The sequence below is a fragment of the Stegostoma tigrinum genome, chromosome 5, assembly GCF_030684315.1.
Source record: "Stegostoma tigrinum isolate sSteTig4 chromosome 5, sSteTig4.hap1, whole genome shotgun sequence".
Taxonomy (NCBI): Eukaryota; Metazoa; Chordata; class Chondrichthyes; order Orectolobiformes; family Stegostomatidae; genus Stegostoma; species Stegostoma tigrinum.
In genome coordinates this window covers 112110687-112130886 of record NC_081358.1, presented here as the reverse complement: position 1 = coordinate 112130886, position 20200 = coordinate 112110687, and the positions used below count along the sequence as shown (strand labels likewise).

Genomic DNA, 20200 nt, shown 5'->3' with positions numbered 1-20200 from the left:
ATTTGGCAGGGAACTGAGATGAATAACACTGCACTGTAATTATCTCTCATTCTATCAATTTTTGCTTTTAACATTCTAACCCTTTTCAAAATGATTTTACAGCATGCCACATCAGAATGGCTGGGCTATTTTTTGCCTCTTGCTAATAAAATGTACACTTGTGTGACATTTCCCATGTCTTTCTAAGACAGATTGTCAAATCAGTGCTAATTAGGTGCAGTTTTATGCTCAGTTGGGAATGCACAAATCCATTTCAATATTACTCTTACAGTCAATGGATAGCTTTTGCGGTGATTCCCAAGGTGAAGGAGCAATGTTTAATCATTTATATAAGACAAAGAACTGCAGATGTTAGCAAACTGCAACAGAAACAAATCGGTGGTAAAACTCAGCAGGTCTGGCAGCTTCTGCGGTGACAGAAACAGAGTTAATGTTTAATTTTATTGTTCTTTTCAATTTTTACAATTCCAAACTAGAGAAGGAAGCAGCATGGATGACGATAACTTTATGACTTTCTTTCAATTTCCATCCTGGTCTCACCTTCACCTGGTCCATCTCTGACTCCTTCTTGACATCTGTTTTCAATCCTGGGGATAGGGTGGGCACCAACATACTTCCATAGTTACTTGAGCTATATTGCCTCAAACCCTGCTTCCTGTAAAGAATCCATTCCATTCTCCCAGATTCTGCTTCTGAGGCGCGGGAGGTGGCAGGAGGGTGGGGGCAGGGTGGGGAGGGGGTGTCGGGACACTTCAGAAAGGTTCACTGTTTTCCTCAACCAAAGATTCCCTGCTACCGTGGTTGTCAAGGCCCTTAGCCATGTCTCACCCATTCTCTTCCCTCCCATAACAACAATACAGGCCGCCTTCCATCCCACCTGCCTCCACATCTGAAGAATCATAAGCTGCCTTTTCTGCTACCTCCAGTGGGATACCTCTCCCTCCCTCCTTGTCAGCATTTCATAGGGATTATTGCTGGTGGAGCATCCTTGTCAATTCCTCCTCCACTCCCAACACCACCCCACAACCCCATCACACCTTTCCATACAATCGCAGTGTAACGCCTATTTGTTTACTTCCTCCATCCTCCCTATCCAAAGCCCCAGACACACCTAGGTGAAATGGTGAATTACCTGCACTTTGCTCAATCTAATCCACTGAGGTCGCTACTCACCATGTGGTATCATCTACACTGGACAGATGAAACACAGACTGCTTTGCAAAACACTTAGGTTCTGTCCATAACCATGACCCTAGGCTTCCAGTTGTCTGCTAATCCAACACACCACTCCGTTCTTTGACTGCTATTTGTGTTTGGGCTTGCTGTAGCATTCCCACAAAGCTTAGTGCAAACTGAAAGATCATCATCTGATCTTCCACTTGGGGACCTAGCAATCTTCAGGTATCAATACTGAGTTCAATAATTTTAGAGCCTGAACACCCCTTTCCAGGTTTTTTACCCAACCCTACACCCCAGTGGTGTCATGCCGAATTGCTTTCACCAGAGCCAACCCATTTTCACTCTCTCAATGATCTCATTATGAACTATCTATCTTTTCTTTTTTTGACAGAGGACAAAAAAATGCTATAAATCTCAGTGGGACAGGCAGCATCCGTGAAGAGATAGCAAGGTAACATTGATTCTAGAACACTGTTTCTGATGAAGAGTCATCTAGACTCAAAACCTTAGCTTGTCTCTCCATGGATGCTGCCTGACCCGCTGTGATTTCCAGCCTTTTTTGTTTTCAGTACAGATTCAGCATCTGCAGTAATTTGCTCCTACCTTTTCTTCTTCCCTTCATACTATGAACAGTCCTTTTACCCAAACTTTCCCTCCCTTTCTCTCTAAGCTCCACCTAGTCTGCCCTACCTCCTGTCATCAAGATAAACTACTTTTTCCTAGATGGTACCAATTCTGAACATAGGTCATTGGACTTGAAAAGTTACCTGTGTTTCTCTCTCCACAGATGCTGCCAGACCTGCTGGGTTTCTCCAGCAACTTCTGTTTTTGTGTTTCATCCCTTCATCGTGCTTCTGCATTCTTTTTCCAAACTATTATTGCTGACAAAACTGTGAAGTCTTCCACAGTACCAAATTTAAAAGAGCTTCTCACCTTTACCATCGGTATGTATTCTTCTGGAGGTGCTGGCTGTATTTTACTAGACATTTCTATCACGGCCTTCACCAATCCAGTTACATTTTCATACACTTTGTCATTGGAACGGTCCAGGTTAGCTGTGGGTGGGGGGCTTATTTCTTGTGGTTGAATCTGGATTACAAGAATCGAGCTAGTTACAGTATTATATTATATTCTACATTTTTAAACAATAATACATCACTGATTGTTAGGTAAAGAAACTTCTGAAGCTCCATGGATAACTACAGAGTCTCAAAGGATCATGGAACATACTGCACAAAAAGAATTCTCTGCTGTTAACTGCACCTCATTTCTTAACAATGCCACAATGGTTAGTTTGTTGTGTGAACATTTTCACACTTTTAGGACATGTCACTCAGCCCTTGTAAAGAGTGCGCTGCAGCACAGATACCATAAAAAATAAAAACTGACCTCAAAAATAAATTAATCATGAACCACAGTAATACTGTAGATTAATTTAAGGGTTTAGTTCATCATTACCTACCTCATGTTACATAGCATTGTTCATCTAGCCCACAGCACCAACTCCTCTCAATGAGGCTACTAAGATGTGCAGCTTAGGTGAATTAGCCATGGTAAATTGCCCACAGTATCCAGGGATGTGCAGGTTAGTTGAAGCCATGGGAAATGCAGGATTACAGGGATAGCATAGAGTGGTGGGTCTGGATGGGATGGTCTTTGAAGGGTCGGCTGGGACTCAAAGGGCCGAATGGCCTGCTTCCACATTTGAGGAATTATATGATTATCACTCTTAAGAAACCATTATTTCCAAAATACCTGTTCATTTGAAAAGGTGCATTAATGTTAACAATTTTCACCAAATGCACTTGGAACTTCTCGTCACCAACTTACCATAAGGTTTAGGAGCAGAACCTGGCCATTCGCACCATTGAGTCTGCTCCGCTATTCAAACATGGCTGATATGCTTCTCAGTCTTATTCTCCTGACTTCTCCCTGTAATCCCAGATCCTCTGACTAATCAAGAGCTTATCTATCCCTGTCTTAGGTGCCCTCTATTACTTGACCTCTACAGCCTTCTGCAGCAATGAGGTCCACAGATTCATCACTTCTGGCTGAAGGAATTTTTCCTCATCTTGGTTCTAAAGGGTCATTCCTTCTCTCCGAGGCAAGTGCTCTTCGGATCCCAGTCTCTCCTACTAGTAGAAGCATTTTCTCCAAGTTCACTGTACCCACGCCTCTCAATACTCTAAGTTTCAATGGGACCTTCCCTTCATCCTTTTAAACTCCACTGAGTTCAGTTCAGAATCCTCAACTATTCCTTATATGACAAGCCCTTAATCCCCAGGATCAGTTTTGTAAACCTTCTCCAGACCCCCTCCAGCCAAGCACATCCTTTCTTAGATATAGAACCCAAAACTGCTCACAATATTCCAATTGCTGTCTGACTAGAGCTTCATACAACCTCATTTGGAAACATTTCACTTGAAGCATTAATCCTTGAGTACTAATATACTCTCCTTCTGACTCTTGTGGTCCTAACCCTAGCTTTGCAAAAATATGCTAATGTTAAACACAGGACCTCAACTCATACTAATGGTGTTATTACATACATTTCCTGTTACATGAATTTAAAACTTTGTTATGTGGATGGAATACATTTGTGTCCTTCAATGTAAAAACTTGATTTGTTTTATGAACAGCATTGCCTGTCTCATTCTTTACTCATAAAAGTGAAGATTGGAAGTATTAGACACGGGACAGTCTGACAGTTTGAGAATCAAGCCCCAGGAATGTCCATTCTTGAATTATGGGCAGCAGAGTCAGTTGCAGAGTTCCATCTGCTCGTGCCAGTACTGTATTTCAATCTTAATCTCGAGGCAGTTAAAAGACCCATTTCCCATGCAGCTATTGTTATTGCTGCACTAAGTAAGCCAAAAATTTAGTAACAATGAGTGCTAAAAATATGAGTGCTGTTGTGCTGAATGTGCAATAAAACAAACAGTCTCAATCTTATTTCATACAGGGTTATCAAACCCTGACTGTATCTTCTCCTCTGGTTTGGACAGAACTTAAAATTCGAAACATGAAAGCGTCACCTATTAGTTCACTGTTCAATGCAGTTTCTCATCGAGAAATACATTATTTTTCCTGGTGACATATATTAGACCAACACATTGCGGACATATAGCACTCTGCAGGAGACAGATAAATCAGATTCACATTTTAGAACTTTCATTTGTGGAATCACATATGACTACAAAGATTTAAAATTTCTATTAAAGTAACAATCATGTAAATGAAGAGATAAAATAGTAAGGAAGATTAAAGAGGAACAAAACATAACTACACTTAAACTGACTAAACAAAACAAACTTCTGCCCCACATTAACTTTGGAGGAAAATCAATAATTATATGCTTTTGTGTAGCAAATAGTGTTAAATTTCAAATGATGGACTTTAAAAAAATTACATACAATTTTTCGACATGAGTTAGTTTATTAATGGAACTGTCCATTCAGTAACTTTGCAAACGTTCAAGTCAGGCATTATGAACTTGGCAGTGGACAAATGAAATTCTAGCCAAGTATCTACCAAACAGATGCTTTCATTCCAACCTTGCATTTCAGTATACCACATATGGAATTGCATTCAAATAACAGATTCTACCAGCACTTCGTTAAAACAAGGCCACAGGAACATTAGTAAAAGTAGTCTACATCCTAAATGATTTAATTTAAATTTGAACATTAGTATAAAGGGTGATTACAACCACACTCCAGAAATTAAGTTGAATATGTGTTGTTAAGACACACAACAAACAGCTATTGTTTAAATATAACAACAGAAGGTGACTAGAAAAGGGAGCATATACTTTCTACAAAAATGGGCAAATGATCTCTAACCTTTCATTAAAAGCTCGAAGTCCTTATTTATTTCACTTGTAAGAAGGATAAATTTGCATAACACTTCATATATGGTATCCTACAAGTTATTGTGGAGCAGACAATCTTGGGGCTCTTTTGGAATTCTGACTTATTTTTATATTTAAATTTGTTCCAGTGGAGGCTATTAAAGTCACACCAACAGCATGATAAGGAAATATTAAATGCTAGCTGTCTATTTAAAACAATATGAATTGGCTTTGCAATATTTTTAAGCTGATTGTCAGAAAAACCCATCTGGTTCACTAAATGTCCTTTAGGGAAGGAAACTGCCTTCCTTACCTGGTCTGGCCTACCTGTGAGTCCAGACCCACAGCAATGTGGTCGGCTCTTAACTGTCCTCTGGGCAACTGGTGATGGGCAATAAATGCTGCCTGGTCAGCGACACCCTCATCCCGTGAATGAATAAAGAAAAACAACTTCACAAAAAATGTGCAGGTGTGCTAGGATCACACATATTTAACAATGTTGATACGCTAGAAATATAGATCCCTGTACAAACCAAGTTACAAATGTACCATTTTCTTTTTCAAGGAGTGTGCCCAGGAGGAAGTCAATTATAACTTTTGATTTAAATTTCATGATAATTCACTTGAGATTGCAGTGTTATTGATCATACCTCAGGCTAATCTGCTGCCAAAATTTTCACATCACTTCTGATCATCAAGCAAGTGAAAATAACAATGCAGTATTCATCTGCAGAAAGATTACAGTCAGAACTTCACTGCACCTAGGAGGTCTGTTTATACATCTACAGCATGAAGAAAGGAAATTACAGGTCAAGTTTGATGAAAATCCCAAATCTACTTTTTGGTTAATTTATTTCATTTAGGTTGTTGTCCCTTTCTCCAGTCCAACGTGCCAAGCTCAAACAAAAATACCAAGGAGACAAAAGCTCCTTGACTGTTATCCATTTCACACTTGAAGCAGTTCTTATCATGCCTATTTTCAAAGCAGCTCAGGTACACATGCAAAGTTTAGTCGAAAGGCAAAATTATAATTAGAAAATTTTATAACTTTTTATTTGAGATGGGAAATATGGAGTGTAATTAGTACAATAGAATTTTTCTGCTAATGAAGTGAAGCTAAATAATTTTGCTTTTACTGATGATCAAAATAATAATTTGGTTTGTGTCTTCACATCATTAATCCATTTTTCAGTCTATGATGACTGAGCCAAACTAGATGGAGTGTATAACTCATTCAGCTCACACTATGGTTTCCATGGAGATCAAATTGTAATAGTCCATTGTTACAAGGAGGCAAGTTTCTCTATTCACTTGAGTACAGGGACAAAAATAAACACACAGATGGAATGAATACAGCTGTGGTAAAAATGCAAAATCAACGAAAACAAGATAACTGGTAATGCACAGTGCATCAACTGTACTGAACTGATGTTCCTGCCTAGATTATGTCCACTACACAGCAGTGATTTCTCAAATCTCATTTCAGAATTTTAGTCATAAGATCATATTCGTAAATAGAAGTTTCCATATTAACATTATGTGGTTGTGATTTTACAATTCAGTTCTGCTATCTTGGATTCTAACGTAGCTGGCTTTCAAATTGGGGTACAGGTTTTCACACAGGCCAAAGCCATAGTATAAACAACTTTTAAATAAAAAGATTGAGTGAAACCCAAAGTGCACTACAAACTGAACTAAGTGGATAGTTCTCATATTGCATTTCAATTATCTGGAATGCACAACTGGGAAGGATGGTTATAGCAGATTCAACCGTAGATTTCAGAAGGGAATTGGATATATGCCGGAAATAAGTCGAGTCACAGGGCTCTGAGGATTGAGCAGAGGGTCCTCTCAAAGGGCCATGCTGGCGTGATAGTCTCAATGTTCGCCTCAATCTCTGAATCACTGCTATTTAAAAAAACAATTACTTAGTCAAGTACAGAATCATAGAGATAGGGGATTACTGCGATAATCAATTTATATAATTCACTGTTTTTAAAGAAACATTTTGCAATTATACAGCCCTTTTCATGTCACCTTGAAGGAACAAATACTGTATAGTAAACGCAAGATAGAATTTAAAAAGAAATACACATATTATTTTGCTTACCCTCCATGGCTAGTGGTGAACACAATGTGAAGGAAGGTTAAAGCAATTTACCAAAAGGAGAAAAAAAGGAAAACAATTATTAAAAATGCAGCAAGCAAACCAATAATGCAATGTGCAGTTAAAAGCTGTGAAAACAATGGCAGTCTAAGAATATCATGCATCATCAAATGTGTTAGAGTGCAATTTAAAAGCTGTGTACATATTTCACCTTAAAAAGAAATTCTGCTAAAGTAGAAGCATTTTTTTTAAAACATGCAAATCAAATCAGTGGAATATATCAAACAAGTAATAAAGTCTGGTACTTGGTTAAAATTAAATAGCTTTACTGCACAGGGAAGAACCACGGCAGCAGAAAACTGGAGAAATGTTTAACTTCCCAATAGAGGCAATAAAATATTGCAGCAGTTTAGCAATGCAATCCAAATGATAAAAAAAACTCAAATAGAATAGAATGAGAAATTATGGACATATTGTACCATCAAACATGTTTATCGTCATACAACAGCATGTCTAAATTCACACCAAGAAGTTATTTCCTGTTTTCCTTTTCTTATCTACCAACCGAGATACATAATTGAGAAATTTTGCTTGAAATAACATCGGAAAGACAGATGCAATCATATGCTCCTCAACATGGGGCTGCAAACAATTTTCTACAAGCTGCTTCCACATAATTATGTTATTGTAATTACGTATATATTTATAAATTTTTTTAAAAGGTGAAAGCCTGATAACTCTTGGTGATTCAGAATCATAATGTTTCAATACTGGCAAGAGCTTGTTTTTTTTCCCCCCTCAATTTGGCCTTTAAACCAAGGCAAACCTATGCAATAATGTTAAAGAATTGATTGTCCACTTGCTGTCAAGCTCACCAGATATTCCTCCCAATGATTTTAAAATAGAATATTATGCCCTTTAAGGTACTATGCCTCTGAATGCTTCTGAAAATAATTTTAAAAAATACATTCACACTCTTCCATAATTTAGAGCTTAAAAAATAAACAATTTGGCTAATGCCATTTTCTCCATTCAATTAATAAATATTTCTATGATTTTTGCACACTTGTTTCACAGAAATTTATAAAAGTTCTTCCAACTCTCCTGCTTTACTTGCACAGGTAAGATTACTTAATGTAGGATACCAATACAAAGTTTCGAGTTTTGAACTTTCTCACTGAAACAAAATAAGCATTCCTTTGCAGACAGTCATGATTTAAAGAAAACTTAACAAGCAAATGGAAACTCACTCTGGCATGCACATAGTTTAGAATTTAAAATTAATATGATTTCAAAACAACCTCATGCTCATCCAATGCTTGGATAATAATGGAATAGTGCAGGTTAGATGGGCTTCAGATTGGTTTCACAGGTCAGTGCAACATTGAGGGCCGAAGGGCCTGTACTGCACTGTAATGTTCTATGTTGGAGCCCACTATATTAGATTATATTGCGATATACGACATTAAAATGATTTACTTACCTAACTATGAACTGTACCATGCCTGACTTTTACCAGTCACTTTGTATTATATAATAATGCAAGCAATATTTTGGTAAGACAGGAAATAACTCAAAGGTATACACTCAAGCAGGGACAAATGAAACTTTTGAATGGCATTGATAAGTAAATTATGTCGTGGGACACAGTACATGGCTTAAACTACTCATTTAATTATGCAACCTAAACTAGATGCCAACTTAACTTGACAGGTAAGCATACACAGTACAAAATGTGTCAACCTCAAAATCTAGGTTACAGCTGTTACTTCTGTGGAAATGCATTATACTGCAAGTTATTAAATTTCTTAAAATTTTAATTCAATAGTATTGTGTTTGCCTTGCCGCTAACAGATCAGTGTATATATTGCCCTAGCATACAGGGCACCTCCTGTTTTTGGATGCTAAAATGCATATTTAGTTCTATATGCAGCATATCAGTTGACACTCCCTCTCACCACCCCTCTTTTTCAGCTCATACCAGTATGTTGAGGGTTATGCTCAGATTAGGAGTTGGCCTCAGGTTTTCAACGGAGAAAACATCTTTGAGGTTACAGGCATCTTATATGTTGGTGCTTTGGATCAAGCAGGTGATCTCAGTCATGCTGCCAACATGACGCTATGAAGTTTAAGACATGCCGATATAGAGCAGACTGTACAGTGACCGAAACAGACATTTTCTGTTACATTTCAAAGTGACCACCTCTACACTACTGGCTCAAATTATATTCAATGTATTAGTCAACTTTATTTTTGGAAACATTTTTTAAAAAACTTTCAAGGTTGACTTATACCTAGAGTATAAGCAATAAATTTATCCTTCAAGTCAAAAATTTCAAAATTTTGGAAAATATCTGACAGTACATGGTCAAATTACAACAAATTGATTGCGACATAACAATATAAAAATATAAAGGGGATATAGTACACTTTTCCAAGAAGCATAGTGCTGGAAGTCATGGGTCATTTAATTAGTGCAATTCTAAGCTGCCTGTTTTCCTTATTCATTTGTAGGTTACAGTTAATCATGTAGCATTACCATCAAATAAGTTCAATCAAAGCAGAAATCATAAAAAGTAAGTTTTAAGGGGTTGAATGGGTAAAAACAATGCCATAGCTGTGAGTTTGCTCGCTGAGCTAGAAGGTTAGTTTTCAGACGTTTCATCACCTTTTTTTTTATTTGAAAAAATATACTTTATTCGTAAGATGTGCAAAAAATAAAACATATTTACACACCTACCCAGTCATGCAACCCACTCCGGATTACCCAGGGGGTACGTACACCAACTAAAGGAAAAAAACAAAACAGAGAAAAAAAAAACAAAGCAAAGAAACCACCCCGGCAGTCATCACCCCGCACAGTCCCAGTTGGCCCCCTGACCAGTTGGGGAAGGCGCCAGCTGGGCCCAGTTACCAGATAGGATTCTTTTTCCTTTTCTGGATGAGGGGGCTCATACGGTGATCTTTCCCCACCGCGCCTTGGCGGTGGCTGCCCCAAGCTTTAGCACGTCCCTCAGCACGTAGTCCTGGACCTTGGAGTGCGCCAGTCTGCAACACTCGGTCGGGGTCAGTTCTTTCAGCTGGCAGACCAGCAAGTTGCGGGCAGACCAAAGAGTGTCTTTCACCGCATTGATGGTTCTCCAGGCGCAGTTGATGTTGGTCTCTGTGTGCGTCCCCGGAAACAGCCCGTAGAGCACGGAGTCCCGCGTCACGGAGCTGCTCGGGATGAACCTCGACAAATACCACTGCATCCCCCTCCAGACCTCCTGCGCATAGGCACACTCCAGAAGGAGGTGATCGACAGTCTCCTCCCCCCCGCAGCCACCTCGAGGGCAGCGTGCGGTGGTGCAGAGATTCCGGGCATGCATAAAGGATCTCACTGGCAGAGCCCCCCTCACCGCCAGCCAAGCAATGTCCTTGTGCTTGTTTGAAAGTCCTGGCGATGAGGCATTCTGCCAAACGACTTTGGCAGTCTGCGTGGGGAACCACATGACGGGATCCACCCTCTCAGACGTTTCGCCACCATTCTAGGTAACATCATCAGTCAGCCTCCAACGAAGCGCTGGTGTTATGTCCTGCTTTCTATTTATATGTTTACGTTTCCTTGGGTTGGTGATGTCATTTCCTGTTCTTTTTCTCAGGGGATGGTAGATTGGCTCCAAATCAATGTGTTTGTTGATGGAGTTCCGGTTGGAATGCCATGCTTCTAGGTATTCTCGTGCGTGTCTCTGTTTGGCTTGTCCTAGGATGGATGTGTTGTCCCAATCAAAGTGATGTCCTTCCTCATCTGTATGTAACTCCGTAAATACAACCGGGAAATTTCAGAATACATGAACATCAACTAGCCACAAAACAACATGACCCACTATCACTTGTATCCTTACATACAGTTGAGGAAGGACACCACTTTGATTGGGACAACACATCCATCCTAGGACAAGCCAAACAGAGACACACGAGAATTCCTAGAAGCATGGCATTCTAACTGGAACTCCAACAACAAACACATTGATTTGGAGCCAATCTACCATCCCCTGAGAAAAAGAACAGGAAATGACATCACCAATGCAGGAAATGGCATCACCAACCCAAGGCAACCTAAACATATAAATAGAAAGCGGGACATAACACCAGCGCTTCGTCGGAGGCTCACTGATGATGTTACCTAGAATGGTGGCGAAACGTCTGAAAACTAACCTTCTAGCTCAGCCAGCAAACTCACATCCAGAACCTCAACCCGAACTACAAATCTTCTCAAAACTCGCTACAATGCCATAGCGTTTCTCTACTCAGTTAGCCTCCTACCAGTATGGTGCAGAATTGAAGGCCAGTTGGGTTTATGAAGTGATTGCTTTGAGAATCTTACATTTGGATACATTACAGTCATTCTGCCATATCCGTGAGGGTTCAGTTCCTGAGAACCTCTGTGAATGATGAAACATACAAGTGTTGAACTCTTTACAGAAGGTTAAAAATTGTGGATACGTGATTTGTGTTTTCATAGATACAGCGTACTTCTTAATTAGGTGAATAATTTCAATGACGTATGTTTGCTTCACTGGTATAAACAGAAAATCAAAATAAAGGAGCATTAGACTGCCCTTTCTTCTTGTAGGAGATTCTAGAACTAGGGATCATAGTTTAGAAATAAGGGATTGCACATTTAAAACCAAGATGAAGAAACGTTTTTTTCTTTCAGAGGCTTGAGTCTCTTTGAAATTCCTCAAAATGCAATGGATACAGAATCTTTTTTTAAAGTTATTTTTAAGGCAGAAGTAGACTGGATTCTTTATTGTGACGGGCTGAAAGACCATCTTGGATATGAAGGAATGTCGAGTTGAGGTTATAATCAGATTGGCTGTTGCTTACTGAATTGTGAAGTAGGCATGAAGGGCTGAATGGCCTGTTCCCAATCCTTGTTCTTATGAAACTAATGCTGCTGGTCACCATTTTTTGGTATGAAATACTTGTCATAACTTAATGACTGTTTAATTGTTAAGATTGGCTGTGAATTACTTACAGCAATTATCTATTTTAAGTTTTAATCAATTAAAAAAAAATCAACACTGCAACATAGGGATTGTTAGCCTAATAAAGTTATTGGAATCGAGTCAAAGAGTTATACAGTACAGAAACAGACCCTTCGGTATCCCTCTGAGCTGTTCCTATTCATGTCCCTGTCCAGATGCCTTCTAATTGTTGTAACTGTACCAGACTCCACCACTTCATCTGACAGCTTGTAACATACATGCACCACCCTCTGTGTGTCGATGCCATCCCTCAGGTACCTTTTACTCCTTTCACCTCTTACCTTAAACCTATAACATCTAGTTTTGGCCTTCCCTACCCTAGGAAAAAGACCTGACTATTCAAACTAGCCATGGCCCTCAAAATCTTAGAAACATTGATGAAGTCACACCTCATCCCTCTGACACACCAGTGAGAAAAGCCCCGGCCTATTCAGCCTGTCCCTATAGCTCAAACCCTCCAATCCCAGCAACATCCTTGTAAATCTTTTATGAACCTTTTCAAGTTTAATCACAATCTTCCTATAGCAGGGAGGCCAGAGCCGAATGCTGTATTCTAAAGATGGCCTCAACCATATCCTGTACAGCTGCAACATGATATCCCAACTCCTATACTCAATGCACTGACCAATAAGGGCAAGGGGTTTTACTGTAAGTTACAAAGAACAAAAACCTTAAATAAGACAGAAAATTCTGGAAAAACTCTGCACGTCTGGCACCATCTGTGGAGAGAAAGCAGAGTTAACATTTTGGGTCCAGCGACCCTTCTTCAGAACTGAGCCATTTGTCCTGCCAAGTTTCTCCAGCGAGTTCTAATTTTGTTTCACATTTCCTGCATCTGCAGTTTTTTTTGTTTAAAGAAAGCCTGGAGTTTGGGAACTGTAAGGTTCAAACAGAAAATAGTCTTGACTATTTTACATTATCACAGGACTCAAGCACACTGGATGCAGATCGGATTTAACAAAAAAAATGCCTGGCACCAACTCATGAACCTATCACTAATTTAAAAAAAACTGAAACTGAGTTCAGTGTGGAAAGACAGAAGCAAAAGGGAAACAAATCTGTGTAATGTCAGTTACTGATTCTTTGAACGGAATTATAAAATTTGTGCAAGCGGACATGATCGAGCACATAACCAGTTCATGAGGGATTCTCAGAATGCCTTTTTCCTTTGTAGTTTATTCTAAGGGGTCACAAGCAAAGCCAGAATGTATTACATTCTAGTTGCCTGTAGGTCAGGGCAGGCCTTCTTCCTTCAAGTGCTGTGATCTGTATTCTATGACTGGAGTTAACAATTGTAACGATAGTGAAGCTATTAACCTTCACCACGATTACCTCATGAATCTGACCATAACACCTGGCATCCTCATATGTTGTTAAACATGAATCCAAAGGTTGTTGGCTATGACCGCCTGCTCCTGTACAGGGTATGACTCTGAGGTTCTGGCAAACCTTTAGAAATTACTTTATTGATGGAAGTTCCTCTTTTATGCTACGATATCACAAATAGTTACTCTTTGTTAATGAGGTATAACTGGGTTTATAATAGTCTACCAAGTCATAAATACGGCTGAACAACTTCTTGGTCCATGAAAATTAATTTTATATTTTTGTAATGCCATTCAAATAAAATTCTCATCAATTTTAATGTAGCATTTCTTTCAAAATATTCATTTATTCATTCAACAGCTCACTTGCTTATCCAACTTAATTGCACCCTAATAAAATTAATAAAAATAAACTTTATTTCTTGGTGTGCTGTCTTTGAAAATTACCTCACACACTTGGCTGATGACATTACTGCTCTAGGTGACCAAAGATCCTCTTTATTTGGTGGCAGATTCAAATTAGTGTTAAGAAACGAGCGCTAGATCTCTGTGGATTACTTTCGTCAAGGTCAGCGGTGATCACAAAATCTGGATCATGAAGTGATGATGCAACCTAGTGGCTTACTACCACTTCAGAGGGCAACTATGTTGATGTTGGCAAGGAGTCTGACACGGGCAAGCGTTTGTAAAATAATAATGAATGACAAAGCAACGTCGGAATTTAAAACAAAAAGCATTAAAACACTAGATGGAGCCAAGAACTGATTAGAGGGCAGTTTGACTCCATGATCTTATTATTCCCAATTTCAGGCATGTCAGAATGGGAACATGACTAGAAGTCTGTTATTTCCAATAAAATAGTATGTGGGAAAATCGACTATGTCCATGCCAAGCTTTATGAGGCAATACCATAGCAGAAAGTCAAATATAACACATGGTCTAATCACTTATACACAAAATTTGTCAGGCTACTACCATTTAAACATTGAGATAAGTCTGTTGCTGGCTTCGGGCAGGAACATTTTGACTTTGAAATCAACAGAGTTAATTCTTGGTCATCGGTTTCAGAATGAACAAGGCAGTAGGCAGATAAAAATAGTGATCAGTGAGTACTGGCAGGATATTCATTTTTGGATGGTATCACTGCTGAATGTATTCCAGAATTCAGCTGAAAACTGCTCACCAAGAATCTGAACGCTGCTGATTAAGTTCTAACTGCTGGCCCAGCTGGGATAAATTTACTTAGCACTGACCTGCAAAAGGGTCTGGGAGCATAAGATCTTAAAGACTTCATACTAGACTGGGAATTGCTTTTGTCCACTAGAAACATTTGAGGAACAAATATGAATAAATTGAATAGTTGGTGTGGTGAAATGGACATTCTACAGACAACAAGAGCCCGTAATTAAAATTTGTTACTTGTTATTTCAACCAAGTGTCTCTTTAGAAGAACACTTTCAAAACAAGGAACATTTAATATTTTGCTCCCTCGTGGTGCCTTTAAGTGTACTCTACTCAGTATATACCTCACGGGAACCAGGCAATTTTATTTATTTGGAAAAAAACTGCAGTCCATTTCCCATTCAGTTGCACAAATTTAGCACAAAAACTTCAGCATTCAAAGCTTTTGTTCAGTCATCACTGACAGCTTTTAAACCAATTCAGTTTCTTGATGTTTGTGAAATAAGAGAGCATGATTTAAAAAATGCATATTTTTAATTCTACCTTTCACGAACCTAACTGCTGGTCATTGCTGTTAATGATCAGCATAGTTGTGTAATAAATATTTGACCAGGATGATTTAGGTTTATACTGTTTGGATTTAGTGAATATGGGTTGTGATTTAGCATATAACTTTGGTTTTGAAATGGTCAGAAAGCAAAATTTCAATTTTCACAGCTGGCCACGTCAAAACATCTATAATAAACAAAACAAAAAAATTGCAACAGAAAACTCAGTGCATTGGCTCAATCAACCTGATTTGGCTTCAAGCAAAAAGTCTTAATTATATTTACCCTGCATTCTGCTGTCATCCTGACCCTTTTTCCTTCTTCCACCTTCCCAATCTAGCTGTGAACGCTGATATTGTTTCTGTCTCAACCACGAATCCTGGAAGTGAATTCATAGCCTCATGACTCTCTACATCCTGCCCTCTGTTTAAAGTCATTCAATTGTGTCCTTCAGTAAAGATCTCTCAACAACTGAAAACAAATTGTTTTCATCTAGCATATCTCATCCTTTCATAGTTTTAATTAAATGTACAATACTGTCCTGTAATCTATGTTGTTCGAACTAAAACAAATGATGCATATTTTCAAGACTTTCTTCATACTCATATTTCCTAATTCAGGCCAGCATCCTAGTCTTTATGCCCTCTCAAGATTTAACTTCTTTCCATCGCATGGTGCCCGGCACCATAACTAAAATTTAATTATTTTAATAGATAGGTTCACCATTACCTCTAGCTATTACTTTCCTTATCTCAAGATGCAACTTTCCAAATTCTATTTTCTAGAAGGTGTTATCAACTTGAGGTGCATTCTTTAATATCTAGAGGTGACAAGACATCTTAAATCTACTTGTTCTTGAAAGACACCGGCCTGCTTCCATTGTGAAACTATTACTGCTCTTTTCAAAAATCAATCATCACCTGATTCTTACTGACACTGAATTTCAAGATTTAACTGTTTGAGACTACGGTCTAGATCTTTTCTACCTCCACTCCCATCTTCCAGATCTTTATGATGAATTAATAAATAATGCAGAAATGGCAGATGAGAAAATCTCAGATTGAAGAGATTTTTGTAGAAGCAATTTTAGCTGGGAGTAAGGGAGACATTCTGCTTTATCTTCATATATCATGCATCTAACTCCATCTAAACTATGCAGGGCCATCAGATATCTATCCAAAGGATACAACCTTAAACAGTTCAACACTGCATTACACCAAAAGTCAATCTAGATTACAGCCTTTTAGAAAAGCAACAAGTGCTAAAATATGAGATAGTAAGAACAGCCCATGCTGGAGTTAGTTAACACAGTGTGGAGCTGGAGGAGCACAGCAAGCCAGGCAGCAGAGGAGCAGGAAAGTTGACATTTCGGATTGGGACCCTAAAAGTGCTACAATATAGCTGGCATCCACTGGCATGTGAAAAAGACAACTGGTTAATCTTTAAGGGTGTATATCCCTTGTCAGAAGAAGGTCCTGCATTCAAAAACCTTAACTTATTCATCAACATTTCTAGAACTTGTGATTTTTAAAACAATTTAGACTGTTGGGCACAACTTCATGGGTTCAAACAAGGACGACTGTTACAGTCAGCTGGATTTAATGGGTTAACTTTATTCTTCAACCATGCGTGCCTATGATTCCCACCACTGCCCCACACAGATTGAGGGAAAACTCCCATCCCTTAGCAGCAAGGCCAAGCAGCATCTCAGGAGCACAAAAGCTGACGTTTCGGGCCTAGACCCTTCATCCCGAAACGTCAGCTTTTGTGCTCCTGAGATGCTGCTTGGCCTGCTGTGTTCATCCAGCCTCACATTTTATTATCTTGGAATTCTCCAGCATCTGCAGTTCCCATTATCTCTGATCCCTTAGCAGCAGTAAGTTAAGGCTCAGAGTGCCAGTGGGAGCAGTGAATACTACCAGTTCAGCAAGGTCCATGAAAAGATTTGAGCTTCAAACAAGGGTCTCAATAAGGGTACGTCTGGTTAGGGAAGGCAAAGTAGAGTACGTGGCTGGATTAGGAAGAGGGTTACACTGTGCCTGTGTGTCTCCAATGTGCCCCAGAGTTGCTGCTAAAGATGTACTCTTCCCCCTTTCATCTAGGGCTGCGTGCTTGTTGTGGGAATCTCCTGCCACTAGTTAATTAGTGGGATGAGGCTTTTAAGTTGGCTGGAACTACCCATTTAAGGGGTCTCAACTGGTTCAAAAATAGGTAGGCCACACAGTGGCCAGCCACAAGTAGAATGCTGACAGGGCAGAGGTGAAGGAGAAGGCAGGTGGCAGGCAGGAAAGCAATAAATCTAGCCTACTGAGTTTACTCCCTGACTGCCTTTAGTCAGCAGTACAACACCTTAGAGTTGAAAGACACCCATACATTTAAAAACCTCCTTATTCTCAACATTATGAAGGAAAACAGTACAGTACCATCGAACTTCATTTAAAATGAATCATTAAAATTCCAACTCATACAGAAGATCAAGACCACACAACCCTGCAGGGTGCATCACCAAACAATTAAGGTCCTATAAAATCAACTACATGATTTAAAAGCAGAATGATGATTCAATGAATAGTTCATCTAGAAGGAGGCTCAGCTTTGAAGTACCCTGATGGAAAAATAGCTTAATAAATGTCAAGGCTCACAAATGACTAACAGCAAAATATCAGAGGTCAATTAGTACCCATGAACTATATACCAGCAAGCAATCAGTATTTTCAGATGTATTTGTAGTTTCAGTCACTATATTTGGTCAGATAATATTGGACAGAAAAACAGCTTCAGCTGTTTCACCACGAACTTCAGATTTCATATGGGTACAAACTCTTTATTTTCACATTCCTGAGGCTTGCTTACAAAAACTAAAAGCACTACTTTATTTTGCCACTTCCGAGTTGAAATCAGCATCTGTTGAATTGAGCATTGAAATCAATCAAGACATTGCTTACTAGATTTTTGCAGGCTAATACCCACTGGGGTATGAAATCCAGATTGACATTCTCATACAGTACTGAGGGAGTGCAGTACTATTGGAAGTGCTGAATTTTGGAATGAGATGCTAAACCAAAGGCCCATCTGCCCTCTCAGCTGAATGTAAAAGATACCACAGCCCTATTTTGAAAACAAGCTGGTGCCCTTCCCAAAACTAACCTCAAAATCAACATCATGAAAACTGGTTAGCTGAGTACACTGCAGGTTGTGGGAGCTTGTTGTAAGAAAATTTGCTCCTGCATTTCCTTCACAATGACAAATATATTCAAAAATATTTAATTGGTGATAGAGCACTTTGAGGGCTTTGGTGGTTTGAACATGTTCTAGATAAATAAAGCCTTTCATTCATTCTATTCTAGTTATTTCTGTAGAAACCAATTGACATATAAGGGCTCAGAAACTAAATATATATGGGCAGTCCCCTGGTCACAAATGGGCTCTGTTCTGGAATCTGTACGCAAGTTGACTTGTCTACAAGTTAGAACACAATGCAGGGTAATATAAAATAGCCATTCGTAAGTACAGGAACTACTCATATCTTGGATCTTTAAAATTGTACCCCAGTATAGGATTGCATTCAGAAATACGAGCATTCCTAAGTCAGACATTTGTAAAATTGGGAACCTCATGTAAAACTTAAAACAAGGGCTGCTTTAATAAATTATGAGATAGACTCGAGAAGCAGCTAACTAAATCAATTGTCTTGTTCCTGACTTTCATCATCAACCTATTTAATATTTGAACATGTTCTACTTTTACTAAAGCAAAACTTAGAACAGCCATGTTAGATATCCATCTTGATCTCCAACTATCAAAATGTTTATAAGGATTCAGGTGAAATCTTACAAAGGTATCGGCTCTGACTCAGACTAAAGTCTCAATTGAAAGCTGTATATAAAAACTATTTCTGACAGGATGCCTCATGAATTAACACTGTAAGCTTGTATCTAAATGCTAACCTTCACTCCTTCATTGTAATTGTCAATTGGACTGTTTAGGCTGGCAATACTTCCTCCGTGGCTAGGGGCACCAGGTCGAGGAGGCTTCTTTGGTGGCGCTGCATGCTCTGCTTGTCAAAAAGAAGAAAACAAAATCAAAACTGCTACTTCATTGGTTGTTATACCGCTGGAAATCTAGAAATAGTACATCTCTGTCAAAATATATAATAATCGATAATCAGAAATACTTCTAAAGAACGTGGAATAGACTTCTTCATAGTGTGCACTTTGTGAGTCTGACTGCAGAATGAAACACTTGGTTGCTTAAGAGCCATGTGGGAGATAACACAATGTGTGGCCGGATGAACACAGCAGGCCAAGCAACATCTCAGGAGCACAAAAGCTGATGTTTCGGGCCTAGACCCTTCATCAGAGAGGGGATGGGGAGTGGGTTCTGAAATAAATAGGGACAGAGGGGGAGGCGGACCGAAGATGGATAGAGGAGAAGATAGGTGGAGAGGAGAGTATAGGTGGAGAGGGGATGGGTCAGTCCGGGGTGGACAGACAGGTCAAGGAGGCGGGATGAGGTGTGGCTGGAGGCGGGAGGAGGGGATAGGTGAGAGGAAGAACAGGTTAGGGAGGCGGGGACGAGCTGGGCTGGTTTTGGGATGCAGTGGGGGAGGGGGAGATTTTGAAGCTCGTGAAGTCCACGTTGATACCCTTGGGCTGCAGGGTTCCCAAGCGGAATATGAGTTGCTGTTTCTGCAACCTTCGGGTGGCATCATTGTGGCACTGCAGGAGGCCCATGATGGACATGTTGTCTAAGGAATGGGAGGGGCAGTTAAAATGGTTCGCGACTGGGAGGTGTAGTTGTTTATTGTGAACTGAGCGGAAGTGTTCTGCAAAGCGGTCCCCAAGCCTCCGCTTGGTTTCCCCAATGTAGAGGTAGCCACACCGGGTACAGTGGATACAGTATACTACATTGGCAGATGTGCAGGTGAATATCTGCTTAAAATAGAAAGTCATCTTCGGGCCTGGGATGGGGGTGAGGGA

General features: G+C 39.4%; 1 protein-coding gene across 17 annotated transcripts in view; it reads right to left on the bottom strand.

The window, feature by feature from the left end:
• Positions 1 to 20200, bottom strand: part of LOC125451742 (focal adhesion kinase 1) — a 481699-nt gene that overhangs the window by 7667 nt on the left and 453832 nt on the right. For 11 of the 17 annotated variants that reach the window (XM_059646207.1, XM_059646206.1, XM_059646200.1 and 8 more), the window contains 2 exons: positions 19169 to 19278; positions 2113 to 2268 (listed from right to left, as the gene is read on the bottom strand). In XM_059646207.1, coding sequence (XP_059502190.1) covers positions 2113 to 2268; positions 19169 to 19278 — 266 coding nt within the window. The remainder of the gene's footprint in view (positions 1 to 2112; positions 2269 to 19168; positions 19279 to 20200) is intronic. The other 6 variants (XM_059646198.1, XM_059646211.1, XM_059646212.1 and 3 more) reach the window with 1 other exon arrangement.